The sequence below is a fragment of the Misgurnus anguillicaudatus genome, chromosome 12 (assembly GCF_027580225.2).
Source record: "Misgurnus anguillicaudatus chromosome 12, ASM2758022v2, whole genome shotgun sequence".
NCBI lineage: Eukaryota > Metazoa > Chordata > Actinopteri > Cypriniformes > Cobitidae > Misgurnus > Misgurnus anguillicaudatus.
In genome coordinates this window covers 32,423,192-32,437,319 of record NC_073348.2, presented here as the reverse complement: position 1 = coordinate 32,437,319, position 14,128 = coordinate 32,423,192, and the positions used below count along the sequence as shown (strand labels likewise).

Here is a 14,128-nt window from a genome sequence, read left to right as displayed (position 1 = left end):
CGTTGTTTGTTGTGACTAGCTTGCTGTTTCGATATATCTGTCTTCCACCTTTTTAAATTAGGTTTGTACTTGGTTGAATAGCTGCCCGACGGCGTTGCAAATACGGCCGTCAAGTGCGGAGACTTTCCTTAAAGCGTCTTTTATAAACGCGGTCCTCCGCTCCACTGGATGGCGCTAGCGCTGTTGCTAATGAAACGCTATGCGGAGCGCGCTCTCTCTTTGCCCGCTGTGATGATGTGGTTTGTGACTGCGACTTCCGCGTAGGTGTTCTGTGACTTGAAGTAAAGTTGAACAATGAAGATTTAATGTTTTTCCCCGTAATTCAAGACGACACCCATTCATATCTGTTCCGCCTTATGAAGTCAGAAGCCGGTTAATATTTGAGGCTTGTTTTTGTTTGAGAGAGCAGCACAGTTTAACCACAAATTGGTGACAGCTTTCCTGCAGTGCTCTGTTGACTGGGATATGAAGAATGGATTGCTGTATATGTGAATTGTTACAGTGTGTGCTGTTCCTGGCCCTCATCGCCGTATTTGTGGTAAAATTGAATCTTATTTGTTATTGACTTTTAATTGATCTGTTCTTTATTGATTTTATTGTTTAAGCATATCTGATTGGTTTATGTGTTCTTATTGTTTTAATGTTTTATTGTTTAGGAATGTTCAGTAGTTGTTGTTATGAGTGATATTGTTGTAACGGTGTTAACACTGCTATTTCTGAGCTTCACTCATAAATCAGGTCACTGACTTCCTGTCTGTTCTTGTCTGTAGGTTGTTGTAATTGCTCATGTCACTGCCAAGATGGTAGATCATACTCGACATGAGAAGGAGAAATATTTCTTTACTGCGGGGGGCAAGAAGGAGTCATTCCCCAGTCTGTTAGACCCTCACTCACTGGAGCTGTCTGTGGTGGTACCTTCATACAACGAGGAACTCAGATGTGAGTTGATCTGACATCCCCATCACTCTCCATTAATTATAAACTCACATAATGTCTGTATTTTAAATACAACACAGTATTTGTGACCCTGTCTGTGAAGAAAGTAATTTTTTGTGATTTACTTTTGCTACGAAAAATTATCGCATAATGTAAAAAACATTTTGTGAAAATATAACCTTGATATCTTTCATATTGACTGAGCAATTATGCATTCTCATGTGTAAGCCTTCATTTACAAGCTGTTATTTGATTCTTATGTTATTCTTGTAGGTTTGTTGTATACTTAATTGTGCTTTACGTAACTTAAAATTCTGCTTAACTGGATTCAAACTAATTTAGACAATGTAAGGAATTCACGTGTTACCATATGTCTGTTTTATCACAGTGCCGGTCATGATGGATGAAGCTATGGAATACCTGGAGAAAAGACAGGTGCAGTATTAACTACTTTTAATTTACTTCTATAATGAATGAAAAATAAATAAAAGTAATAAGAAGTAAATAAATAGGGCTATCAAACGTTTACAAAATAAAAGTTTGTGTTTGTACTGTGTGTAATTATATATATATATATATATATATATAAACAATTACATGTAAATATATATTTATTTATATATTATATATTATATATAAATAAAGAAAAATCTTAAATTCATACATGTATGTGTATGTATTTATACAGTATATACATAATAATTACACACAGTACACACACATATATTATGCAAATGCAAACTTTTATTTTGTATATGATTAATCTCGATTAATTGTTTGACAGCTCTATAAATAAAGCTTTTGGATACCTTTGTAAAGGTTTGTTTTAGTTAACATCACCATTAGAAATCATCTCACAGCAGTGCACATTTTCACCACTAGATGGCAGTGTTGTAGCTAAAAATCTGTTCTGCCAAAGGCTAATCTGTTATGTTGCTTTTTTCAGAAGAAAAATCCATCATTCACCTATGAGGTTATTGTAGTAGATGATGGCAGCAAAGATAAAACTACAGAGGTAAAATATATCTAATTGTGTTTTAAACCTTAACCTTATCAAATACTTAGCTGTTAACTAAATGCTTGTTTTGAATCCTTAGGTCGCCATGGGATACACAAGGAAGTACGGAGCAGAAAAAGTGCGAGTGTTGACGTTTGTAAAGAACCGTGGAAAAGGCGGGGCAGTAAGAATGGTAAAAATGACTAAAACTACTTTCTGATAAAAAAATAATCCTCCAATAGCCCTGTGGTTAGTGCGCCGACATATTGCACCAGTGTGCTCACGGAGACCCAGGTTCAATCCCGCTCCATTATCTCCATCCAACCAATTCCTACTCTCCACTATGCTGTCTAAATAAAGGCACGAAAAAAATCACAAACTCCTGCTTGTTCAGTATACATAAAATGTACTTTTCTTGCTTAGTTGGAAATGTAAACAAAATCAATAATGGCTAAAATAAATTGATACATTTTTAGCTCGATGTATCACATTGCCATACACTTGATTTTCTCCTCAGGGAGCGCTAAGCTGCCGCGGACGCCTGATTCTTATGGCCGACGCGGATGGAGCCACCAAGTTTGCCGACCTTGAAAAAGTGGAAGCTGCTCTTCAAAGCATCAGCCCCAAGCCTGTGAGTCACCACTTTTTGTAGACCAAAACGGACGAACAGCATATTGGAAAATTTCAGTTCGGCATGCTATAAATATCAGCATACACAACTGACTAAATTGAATGTTAGCCAGAAGATAGGGTGATCCGATTACAGCATACCAAAGCCAACAGACCTTTCCATTGGCCGTGAGATCTCCCTGTATCTGAAAATGTACTCATGTTTCCATGCAGGAGAACATGGCGATCTCCTGCGGATCCAGAGCTCACCTGGAAAAAGAATCAGTGGCTGAAGTACACAATATTTCTCATTATTTCAAGTCAGAATTTACCTTAAATAAACGTTTACAGGATCTTTTTGTATTTGTAACAGCGCTCTATGTTCCGGACGTTCCTGATGTATGGATTCCACTTCCTGGTGTGGTTCTTTTGTGTGAGGGGCATTAAAGACACACAGTGCGGTTTCAAGCTCTTCACACGTGAAGCAGCCTTAAAAACCTTCTCCAGCCTGCACGTGGAACGCTGGTGAGGAGGATTAAACGTCAAATGAGGAAAAATACAGCATAAACTTGTATTGGTGCTAATGTAAACACAGCATCACATTCTGAAATGCATGTATATGAACGGCACATAATGCATTTTGTTTTTTTGCAGGGCATTTGATGTTGAACTCTTGTATATCGCTCAGTGTTTTAAAATCCCAATAGCAGAAGTGGCCGTTAACTGGACAGAGATTGAAGGTTTGTGCTGTCCAATAGAAATGCAAATATAGGTTAGTTCCACTATGAGGTAATGAATGCTTATTTTATTGCACACTTTAGGGTCAAAGTTGGTGCCGTTTTGGAGTTGGCTGCAGATGGGAAGAGATCTAGTCTTTATCAGGCTGCGTTATCTCACCGGTGCCTGGAAACTGGGGTCTGACCGAAAAACCCAGTAGCGCTGTTACTGCTCGTGTGCTGTTTAGTGTTCATGAGCTGAATGTGGCTTGTGAGGGCAGCGTTTGAACATACAGTCCTTTGCCACAAATGAAATGTGTGCAATCAACATTTTATTATTATTACTGACTGTGCCGTGACCACATGGTGGTCGTACGTCTATTTTTTATGTCATGATGTTGTTTTTCATGTCGGGTTTTGATTTGAAAGGGCAAATGGTTCTTATAAATGGCCAAATAATAAAAGTTAATATGTGAAATGGCTTTTTTGAATTTTTTATGTAGTATGAAAACAGAGCTCTTGACAAATGTTGCTTTTTTATTTAATCAAGATTAAAGAAAAGCTTTCAAAACGAGCAAATTGTAGTAAAAGCTAGAAATTTGCAAAGTAAATTGAATTTGTGTTCAGCATTTACGTTTGATGTATTATAATTATTTTTTTTATAAATAACCTTTTAGAAAACACACCCATATTTGTGGTTTAAAAATATAATTCGCTAAAAGTGTATGGTTTATGGACTGGCATGTAGTCCTGGCTTTAATGTGGTTTACTCATTGGTTGGAAAAAAGCACCATGTTTGACCTCCAGCTCTCTTCCAGGAAGGCATTTTATCTCATTCAACTCGGTCATCTTGTTTACCAGTCTTAAACAGGGTTCATTATTGATGCTATTTTTAATATAATTGACTTAAGCATCTATATTGAATTTTCTCCATTTGAGACATAACTACTGAGTCCTGTTAATAATTTATACGAGCCTGTACACCTTGATCGTATAAGTTAGGTTTTTTTATTGGAAAGCATTCCCTGCCAAGCTCGTTTGATCAAAGAGCGCCCTAAATATGCGGGCTGTCATTATTGGGAGTATTGTTACGTTCCCCTGCAGTTGTTGTAAACTGTGAAAATGTCAAACTTCTAGACTCTCTGTCGCCATCCTGGCTTGCGTCATTAACTGGACAAGTCAGGGCACTCGCGCAATCGAAATGTATCCATCCGCCCGGAGGAGCGCAGGAGAAATAGGTCCATCGATAAAAGCCTTTGGCTCGCGGCCAATCTTACACCTTTTGATTTTTACTATGGCTGCTTCACAGTCAGCCTCCTTTAAATATACCTGGTGTTTATATTTGATAAAAAAATATAACAAACGGGTTATATTTAGAAAGGAGACACTTTTCTAATTAAACACCTGGGCTTCTAACCCATATGAAAAATACGGTAAAATACATTAGTATTAACTATAGTAAACAGCATATAATAATAATTGCTAAACTTTGTTAATTATATTATAGGTAATATACTATAGTAAATTGATTAAGGGGTTGGACTGTATCTTGAAAATTAACATTAAATACGCAGATAAGCTACCATTTGTTATAGTGTAACGTCTCTTATTTCATCAAATCGTAAGAAATTATGCCTTTAATAAATTATACTAACCTAACCATAACTAGTATGGACACAAGAATTTTCAATTTGACCCACCAATCTCAAAAAGACGCACTTTAAAAACAATACTCTCATCCTAAAACAGTTAAAAGAAAAGCACTGCGGGCAGGTTTCAGGCCTGTGAATGAGTGTCAGGACGGTGAAGATCCCCTGTGTGTGTCTGTCTGACGAGGCTGGTAGGGTTCCAGCAGGGCTGCGGATGAATTCCGCACTGAGGCGCTGAGGCTCCAGTCAGGCTGACGCCGCGGCTCTTTGCTGCCGGAGCGTCGCGGGCTCCGTCCAAAACACACGCGCTGCGCACCTCCAATCAGGCAGGAGCGCGCCAGATAGAGCGCACGCGGAATTGTCTGACTGCTGGGTTATTATCAGACTCGTCACGCAAAAAGGTAAGAAAGAAATACTAGATCTTATTCTGGAACCATAGAATAATTGTATTTATTTATTTATTTAGAACTTTAAAGAATGAAAGTTTTATAACTGATGAAAAGACCGCGGACTCGCTTGTGTCAAGTGTCTGTATGTGCTTCAATTCCGACTTTACACACTTTATTTTTGTTTTGTACATTTAAACTTGTTGCTTCTTGCATAACGACTTAGTGCATAAATTGTGCGTGGCGGTGTAAACAAAGAAAATAGGTGTGTTTGACTTCATACACTGCGCAGAAAGATCCGCCGTGACATCAAAGTACCGCGAGAGCGGTTCGAAAGCTCTGCTTTTGAGTCGCTCTCGCGGTACGTAATGTCATACCACGATCGGACAGCGCAACATCCTGCGAAGCGCCGCAAGGTAGTGATGCTGCACTAAAGTGATACATTGTGGCAGCTGGATGTACTTGATATATTTATATAATAAAGGCCACATGTATTATTTTAATTCTAAAGCAAATAAAAACAAAGGAGAGTGGAGTAAAGTGTAAGCGTGGGAGTGAGGTGATTAAGTCTATCTCAGCACTCAGACTCACAGACGCCAGTCAGCTTCATAAGGGCACGCAGCCTTTGAGAACAGAGCAGACCCTCCATAGATATGACAGCATGTGTTTATTTAAAAATTAAACCTCTCTGCATTTTATAGTTTAAATTAACTCATTTGATTCTGTTATCATAAGCAATAGTTTCAGAAACAGTTATTTGCCCTGTCCGGTCAAAGATGGAATCAGGTGACTCTGGTTTCAGATTCCCACACTGCATTGATTTTCAGCGGATCGCTTTCTGCACCACAAAGCTTTGACAGGAAAAGGACAGGAAGAATAGGTGAGACGCAGTGAGAATACAGTAGGACCTGTTGTCAGCAACAATAAATCCTAATTTGCATTATTCTTATTAGGTTTTAGGGGCAAATGTGCTTAATTGTCTTCAAATAATGCTCCTGTTGAATTAAAATAGCGCTCCTGTGTTTATTTCATATAGGATCAACACTATTTCTGTTCGATAATGGAAGAACAGCTTATCTGTTGACGCTTGATGAATAAATCACAGTCTTACTTTCTAAGAACGTCTGTATCTTGGCTTTAAAGAAATAAACTGTGACTCTTTTTTTCAGGGTGGAAGTGATTTGAACAGATCTCCGTTGTGTGCCCCAAGCTTCGAGACAAATCCAGTCCTAAGTGTCACCCTGTTCCACGATGCACTCCAGTACATCCATCACATCCCTGTTCTCATTCACCAGTCCAGCTGTGAAAAGACTACTAGGATGGAAACAAGGAGATGAAGAAGAAAAGTGGGCAGAAAAGGCCGTTGATTCTCTCGTGAAGAAGCTTAAGAAAAAAAAGGGGGCCATGGAAGACCTGGAAAAGGCTCTGAGCTGTCCCGGACAGCCCAGCAAGTGTGTTACCATTCCTCGTTCCCTGGACGGTAGGCTCCAGGTGTCCCATCGTAAAGGTCTGCCGCACGTCATCTACTGTAGAGTGTGGCGCTGGCCGGATCTTCAATCCCACCATGAGCTCAAAGCACTGGACAGTTGCGAGTTTCCTTTCGGCTCCAAACAGAAGGAGATCTGCATCAACCCGTATCATTACCGGCGTGTGGAGACACCAGGTATAAATACGGTACTAAAAACAAGTTATTGAAAATTTACATACATAGATACAGGTCATTGAAAGTGCTTGAATCTATTTTATGCAAGAAGTTTTCTAGAAAAAAATCTTTTTAAGCACACGTGCTAAACTGTTCGCTTTAAATGCTTATATCTTCTGTATGCGAATGTTGATTCATACCAAAATGCTTTTTTGCACAGTTGTGTTTGACACATGAAAACATCTCAGGTTACGTATGTAACTGTTGTTCCCTGAGAAGGGAACGAGACGCTAGGTCTCCCTTGCCATACTTCCTGTGTCCCTGTAATGCTGTCTTTGGTAATATTTCAGATAGCGATATACTTCCTGCATCCTGGTTTTTTGTCGTTAAGCCTCACCATTGGTTGAATTTGAAATACACATTCAGACGCACTTACCACTGGAGGCGTCCCCAAAGTGTCACCGCAGTGACACAGCGCGAGTAACAATGTATCTTGCTCTCACTTGAAATGTGTCCTCAGATTTAGTTCTTAAATTTGATGGTATTGGACCTGGAAAGTCCTTGAAAGGTCCTTGAATTTGAAGCTAGCCAAGGTGTGGGAACCCTGTATTTTGTTCCACTGTGTATTTTTAGTTGTATTCGTAAGTTCGGTGCTTTGTTCTTCACAGTGCTGCCGCCAGTTCTCGTGCCACGTCACAGTGAGTTCAACCCACAGCACAGCTTGTTGGCAAAGTTCAGGAACGCTTCCATACACAACGAACCCCTGATGCCGCAGAACGCCACTTACCCGGATTCATTCCCTCCGATTCCTTGTAGCTCCTTTTCTTCGTCCCCTTCTAACTCTTTAAATCAGTCTCCAACCGCACACAGCTACCCCAACTCCCCAAGCAGTGGGACAGAACCTGGAAGCCCATATCAAATCACAGGTGCATTAAAAAGTCATATCTTGTATTCATTATTCAAAACCTGTGCATTACCTTATATACTACTATATATTTGTATGTACAGCAGAGACCCCTCCTCCACCCTATAGTATGATGGAGACCACATCTTCTGAAGACGTGAAACCAGGAGACACCTCCAACACCAATAAACTCATTCTGTCTGCGGCACATAGAGGTAAGACACCTGCTATAGTGCCAGACTAAACCTACTTACCGTTTTATCAGTACGTGTGTACCCAGGGATCGAAGCATTGGCCTTTTCGTTGCTAATGCATCACAGTGCACTACCAATTGAAGTATAGGAACATTTATTTATAAAGATTTGGATTTTGGGGTTAAAATGCATATGAACGTTTTATGAGGTAGACTTGCTATGGCTGCTCAATAACACTAATATGTTTTTGGTTTGTCAGATTTAAGGCCAGTGTGTTATGAAGAACCAGAGTACTGGTGCTCAGTGGCGTATTACGAACTGAACAACCGGGTGGGCGAGACATTTCACGCCTCCGACAGAAGCATCCTCGTGGACGGCTTCACGGACCCTTCCAACAACAAGAACCGATTCTGTCTCGGATTACTGTCCAACGTCAACCGAAACTCCACCATCGAACACACCCGCAGACACATAGGCAAAGGTGTGTTTACCATTTCATTGTTTTATTTTTGGGCGAGACACCGCCAGTTAGTGTTGGGCAATAAATGCTGCCCTTCAGAGACCCAGAGAGTGAGTCAACACAAATGTTGGCTTTTCTCAGGGTGCGAAGTCGGTATCTCTTTGCCAGTGTTGGAAAGACATTAAGTGTTGCTATAGGTTACAACAGTGGCAGGGAGGTATGTGTACACACGCTGGGAAGAGGTGGGCAGAGGCCAAATTTGAGGTCTGTCTGCTTATGTGAGAGATCCTGTAGGGAGCAGGGCCAAAAGGGGGAGCATAATCCCGATCAGGATGGTTCAGGAGATTAATTTTATTAAAGGAATATTCAATTTTCTTAAAAGAAAAAGCCAGATAATTTACTCACCACCATGTCATCCAAAATTTTGATGTCTTTCTTTGTTCAGTCGAGAAGAAATTATGTTTTTTGAGGAAAACATTGCAGGATTTTTCTCATTTTAATGGACTTTAATAGAGCCCAACAATTAATACTTAACTCAACACTTAACAGTTTTTTTCAACAGAGTTTCAAATGATTATAAACGATCCCAAACGAGGCATAAGGGTCTTATCTAGCGAAGTGATTGTCATTTTTGTCAAGAAAAGTGGAAAATGTCCAGTTTTGGGCCACAAATTTTCGTCTAGATCCAGTCGTGATGCGCCAGCGTGACCCCACGCGGTACGTCATGACGTCAAGAGGTCACAGAGGACGAACGCGAAACTCCGCCCCAGTGTTTACAAATGTGTTGAAAGAGGACTGTTCCTACGTTGTTGTATGTCAACTGATACTAATTAGTCTTTGTGTCAGTTTATTGTTTACAATGGTCCGCAAATTTGCGTTTTATATATGTAACACGTGACCTCCCTATGTCACTACGCATTTATGTTAGGTTGCGCTGGACCGGACCTAAACGAAAAGTTGTGGTTTAAAAGAGCATTTTTTTTTTTCTTGTCAAAAATGACAATCGTTTCGCTAGATAAGACCCTTATGCCTCGTTTGAAATCATTTATAGTCATTTGAAACTCCGTTGAAAAAAACTGTTAAGTGTTGAGTTAAGTATTAAATGTTGGGCTCTATTAAAGCCAATTAAAATGAGAAAAATCCTGCAATGTTTTCCTCAAAAAACATAATTTCTTCTCAACTGAACAAAGAAAGACATCAACATTTTGGATGACATGGTGGTGAGTAAATTATCTGGATTTTTCTTTAAAGAAAATGGAATATTCCTTTAAGGTTTGCCACATGCCACATTGCTTTTGGCATGTTGAATGCTGAGAACTGAACAATCAGATTGCTGGAGTTTACCATATTATTTCCAGTATCTATACAGTATATATTATGATTGTTTTTGTCCGAACATTGTGGGTCTGGTGAACAAATGTTAATAAAAGCCACTTTTATAATAATTTTTTCCTTGAGAGCAGACGATTCTGGGCCGGATCCAAAGTTGTCTGCTGTCTGAGTTTTATAATGTACAATTTGTATTTTTCGTTGAACTTGTAAAGCCTAAATGTTCATAATTCTAGAAGTGCAGTTTTGATTTTCTGTTAAAAAGGTTTAGTAAAATAAACACAACATTTATTAACTAACTTTCTCACACCTCATTTCAGGTGTGCACCTGTATTATGTTGGAGGGGAGGTGTACGCAGAGTGTTTGAGTGACAGCAGTATTTTCATTCAGAGTCGGAACTGTAACTACCAGCACGGTTTCCATCCCACCACCGTCTGCAAGATCCCGAGTGGATGTAGCCTCAAGATCTTCAACAATCAGCTGTTTGCGCAGCTGCTGTCGCAGTCAGTAAATCACGGCTTCGAGGTGGTGTATGAGCTCACCAAGATGTGTACGATCAGGATGAGTTTTGTTAAGGTAAAGACTATGAGGTTTTTGCATATATCATCTAGCAATGCGCCAGAACACCTGGGACCTCATTTATAAAGTGTGCGTACACACAAAACGGGGCTGAAAACGTGCGTACACCACTTCCCATGCAGAGGTTGTGATCTATAAAAACAAACTTAATGGAGAATGGGCTTCAGGGTGGGATCTGAGGATGATTCATGTACGCACACTTGCAGGTGATCTGTGATTTATAAATGGAACATTGCTTTGTTTTATAAGTCTTAATATTTTTGGCTTTTGTGCGTACCTAGACTTTTACTGTATAGTATGGAAGTAGAGAATGAATACAGGTGAAAGGTCATGATGATCATTCACAGTCCCAAGGGGGTTATCACATTTAAATAGAATATCTTCTATGTGTTGCTATGTAAATGTATTATGTAGTTATTTTAATCTTTGGCTTGCAGTTTTATGGTTGCTGTGCTGCCAAAACACACTGCAGATCATCGTAACTCTTAACTGCACTTCTCTGGTTACTTACTTAGGCTGATACGATACATAGGGGTGGTTTCCCGAACAGGGTTTAGATTAAACCAGGACTAGGCCTTAGTTATATTAGGACATTTAAGTAGTTTTTACAAACAAACCTTACTAAAAACAATACTGGTGTGCATCTTGAGACAAAACAATGTCACTAATATATGTCAGTGCAAGGTGTTTTTAAATTAAGGCAGATCAAATATGCCTTTTAGTCTGGGACTAGGATAAGCCCCCATCCCATAGTTTTCTCGGCTGATTTTATTATGCATACACAGCACATCCACACACCAGTGGACTGAAAACAGGTTCGTTCTCCAATACAACACTTTTTATTTCAGGTTATGTGCACTACTATTCTATGACACAAAGTTCTGAAATAAGGATTTATATAATTGTTTGTATTATAATATATTTACACCTGCTAATCTTACAAGTGCACAAATTCTTGCGATGAATAATTATATCATCTTGTTTTTTTTTTAGGGTTGGGGAGCAGAGTATCACCGTCAGGATGTCACCAGCACCCCCTGCTGGATAGAAATCCACCTTCACGGACCACTGCAATGGCTCGACAAGGTTCTGACCCAAATGGGATCCCCACACAATCCTATTTCCTCTGTGTCATAATGCATTAGATGCATTCATGGCCACGGATAGAGAGGACTTGGAGTGACTTTTATAGCTGCATTACGCCGTCTCGTGAAAATATCTGTTAATTCAGTGGATGTTTATGGTACATGTAGGATAAGCCAGGAGGTACAGTAATAAGCTGTCTAAAACTGTTGTGTGGTTAGATAAGTGTTTTAATAAAAACTTTATTTGATCACTCTTTACCACTTCCAGCTTTGCTCATCTTTAAATTAATAATAAAGATGATTCAACAAATGTGTGTGTGTGTGTGTGTGTACACTCGCAAGAATAAAAAAAAACCCACATAAATAGTAACTTTCAATATTAACAATAAAAATATTGTTATTCAGAAATCACATGATTCACATTTGGATGTACATTAATTACCGATATGGTAATGTTTGCACTTATTAATGAAAGTTATAAAATCATTACAAATAAATACATTTAATTTTAAAACAATAATTAATATAAAATGGGTTCTACAACAGCTGCAACTGTGTATGCTTTTCATAATTATTTTAAAAACACTTTAAAATGTCATTAGATGTGGCATTTACACACAGTAAATGCACACTGCTGATGCACAATGATGGTGCAGGTCACAGATGCTGACAGTTTCCATTTCAATACACAACATTCCCAATTTAAAATGTCTTTGAAACATGGTTGCATTAAAATCCCCAACAGTCATAGGTAAACCTCTTCAGTAGTTTTGCTCGGTTTGACCCCGGTTCTGTGTGGTCAGCAATCGTTGTTGCTGCTGTAGAAAGCTGATGACTTCTGGGCTCCTCAACAGAGACTATAGCCCAAAACAACACAACATTAACTTACACTTAAATGCATTTCAGTGATACTTTAAAAATGTAGTTTTTAAGTGATTTACATACCAGCCTCTTCTGATTTAAGACTTGCTCAATGAGGGAAGGTCTGGCTGGTCTGTCTCCTATAGTACCCAGCCGTTGCTTAGTAACAGAGACAGGCCTCTCCTCCGATCCCTCCTACGATTAAAGATCCAAACAGACAAAAGTTTATAAACAAATATTTGTCATAATCAGAGCACGAATTAAATTAAAACATAAGATCTAAAAGTACAGTTGTAGATAATTTCTGAATTTTGTCACTCAGTGACTTTAAACAGCTTGTCCAACAAAATCTTACCTCCATTTTTCCAGATGACATGGCCTGATCGCTTTTCTTCTTCTTATATTTGTCTTTGTACATCTTATTGCGATGTTTTTTACACATCCACGGTTTCCTGGCTTTGGCCACCTGTGTCGTGGTCTCCGTGCAGCCGTCATAGATGCAGGTCTTCGGTACGTTCTCGCCCTCTCCGGACGTCTCGTCGTCGTTGAGCTCCTCCGGGCTGCCCATTCCGTCTCTCGCGTCCGATGCATCCAGCACGTCGCTCTCGTCGCCGGGGTCGTCAGCGTCGTACGAGAAGTTCTCCGGGTCCGACATGGTGGTGCTGCTCTCCGCGGCTCCGGAGGTTTGTCCGTCTTTTCCCGCAGCGTGGACGCTCTCGCTCATTTTTGTAGAGAAAGATTACTGTCACGCGTGTTGTTTTAAGCCAGGGCCAACGCTCAGATCACTTTTGTGAACTCTGCATTCGGTAACTTAGTATAAAATGAAAATAAAAGCGTTTTAAAGGCTTCTTATTAAGGAAGAGAGCGCATGTGATCCCTGAAGAATCCCTTTGAGTAAAAAACAACAACAACGCTGTGATGACAACCACCGAAGAAACACATGACTGTAGATGATCAGATCATACGGCGCCCTCTAGTGGCACCATACAATAGCACAGTTTCACATTCAGCGGCAGCGGACACAAAGAGACAGGGGTAGCTGCAGCTTGGAGCAATGGGCGTGGCAGGAGGTAGGGGCGTGGCAGGAGGTAGGGGCGTTGTAAGAGGTTTCTCATTGGTCAAAGGAGCTTCCTCCTGGCAACTGCGTTGGCCAATCAGCCGTAACCATAGTTATACGTCATTTCCTTTAGCTAAAAAGAAATCGTAATTTTCTTTTGATGGAAAGAAGAACATTGATATAATACATGTGCGATATAATTTGATGGTCTCTTTGCTTGACGTCTTTTCAGCTTCGGGGATTATTTAATTGTTGTTGACAGATACATGTTACAGTGAGAAAAATTAATGCATTTGCATCGAAGACATCCGAGTCGGCGATTTATGTCGATGTCCCTTCTGTGCTCTCAGTGTTGTTAGACCTTGTGAATATCGCAAGATACAAAGCCATTTGCAAAGCAACAGATTTCGCGCGGTACGCCATGAAGGGGGTCACTGTGCGTTAAGTAAGGGATAATGTAGAGGCAGCCGGTAGTTATTGGGAAATAAGCCCCGACAGTGTGATCAGGACCCGACGCGAAGCGGAGGGTCTTGTATCACACTGAAGGGGCTTATTTCCCAATAACTACCGGCTGCCTCTACATTATCCCGCTTATTACATGGCTACTTGCCACATAAGAAAAAAAAACTGGACATGAATATGAATTTGAAACGTTTTATTGGCATATTTGTTTTAAATTAACATTTTTATCCTTCCGCGAAACTTTGCACAGATGCATAAAAT

At 39.8% G+C, this 14,128-nt stretch overlaps 3 protein-coding genes across 7 annotated transcripts; 2 read left to right on the top strand and 1 right to left on the bottom strand.

Moving 5' to 3' along the window:
* Positions 1–193: 193 nt before the first annotated feature.
* alg5 (ALG5 dolichyl-phosphate beta-glucosyltransferase) lies at positions 194–3,736 on the top strand. The gene is made up of 10 exons (XM_055208072.2): positions 194–538; positions 771–939; positions 1,325–1,371; positions 1,883–1,951; positions 2,034–2,126; positions 2,451–2,564; positions 2,777–2,836; positions 2,916–3,067; positions 3,197–3,282; positions 3,364–3,736. Exons 1-10 carry the CDS (start codon positions 473–475, stop codon positions 3,477–3,479), a joined length of 972 nt encoding a protein of 323 aa, XP_055064047.1. The 5' UTR covers positions 194–472; the 3' UTR covers positions 3,480–3,736.
* Positions 3,737–5,139: 1,403 nt separating this feature from the next.
* Positions 5,140–11,745, top strand: smad9 (SMAD family member 9). 5 transcript variants are annotated; one of them, XM_055208067.2, is made up of 8 exons: positions 5,141–5,308; positions 6,121–6,173; positions 6,463–6,956; positions 7,604–7,861; positions 7,944–8,054; positions 8,293–8,514; positions 10,143–10,399; positions 11,396–11,745. In XM_055208067.2, the coding sequence occupies exons 3-8, from the start codon at positions 6,545–6,547 to the stop codon at positions 11,537–11,539; spliced, it is 1,404 nt and encodes a 467-aa protein (XP_055064042.2). In that variant the 5' UTR covers positions 5,141–5,308; positions 6,121–6,173; positions 6,463–6,544; the 3' UTR covers positions 11,540–11,745. The 5 variants fall into 5 exon arrangements, with proteins under 5 accessions (XP_055064046.2, XP_055064042.2, XP_055064044.2 ...); XM_055208069.2 differs by having other exon boundaries at positions 6,096–6,173; XM_055208071.2 differs by lacking the exon at positions 6,121–6,173 and having other exon boundaries at positions 5,140–5,308; positions 7,947–8,054.
* Positions 11,746–11,858: 113 nt separating this feature from the next.
* rfxap (regulatory factor X-associated protein) lies at positions 11,859–13,315 on the bottom strand. Its single transcript, XM_055208075.2, has 3 exons — positions 12,704–13,315; positions 12,433–12,543; positions 11,859–12,344 (listed from the first exon to the last, which is right to left on the bottom strand). Exons 1-3 carry the CDS (start codon positions 13,070–13,072, stop codon positions 12,249–12,251), a joined length of 576 nt encoding a protein of 191 aa, XP_055064050.1. The 5' UTR covers positions 13,073–13,315; the 3' UTR covers positions 11,859–12,248.
* Positions 13,316–14,128: the final 813 nt, after the last annotated feature.

What these genes read in the sequence shown, in the direction of transcription:
- alg5 (XM_055208072.2), top strand. Translation starts at nt 473, where the DNA reads ATGGATTGCTGTATATGTGAATTGTTACAGTGTGTGCTGTTCCTGGCC. An exon ending in CCCTCATCGCCGTATTTGTG is followed by an intron (nt 539 to 770) that starts GTAAAATTGAAT and finishes TCTTGTCTGTAG; the next exon opens with GTTGTTGTAATTGCTCATGT. An exon ending in AAGGCGGGGCAGTAAGAATG is followed by an intron (nt 2,127 to 2,450) that starts GTAAAAATGACT and finishes TTTTCTCCTCAG; the next exon opens with GGAGCGCTAAGCTGCCGCGG.
- smad9 (XM_073874415.1), top strand. Translation starts at nt 6,545, where the DNA reads ATGCACTCCAGTACATCCATCACATCCCTGTTCTCATTCACCAGTCCA. An exon ending in CCGGCGTGTGGAGACACCAG is followed by an intron (nt 6,957 to 7,603) that starts GTATAAATACGG and finishes TGTTCTTCACAG; the next exon opens with TGCTGCCGCCAGTTCTCGTG. An exon ending in AAGCCCATATCAAATCACAG is followed by an intron (nt 7,862 to 7,943) that starts GTGCATTAAAAA and finishes TTGTATGTACAG; the next exon opens with CAGAGACCCCTCCTCCACCC.
- rfxap (XM_055208075.2), bottom strand. Translation starts at nt 13,072, where the DNA reads ATGAGCGAGAGCGTCCACGCTGCGGGAAAAGACGGACAAACCTCCGGA. An exon ending in TGTCATCTGGAAAAATGGAG is followed by an intron (nt 12,544 to 12,703) that starts GTAAGATTTTGT and finishes CTTTAATCGTAG; the next exon opens with GAGGGATCGGAGGAGAGGCC. An exon ending in TCTTAAATCAGAAGAGGCTG is followed by an intron (nt 12,345 to 12,432) that starts GTATGTAAATCA and finishes TTTGGGCTATAG; the next exon opens with TCTCTGTTGAGGAGCCCAGA.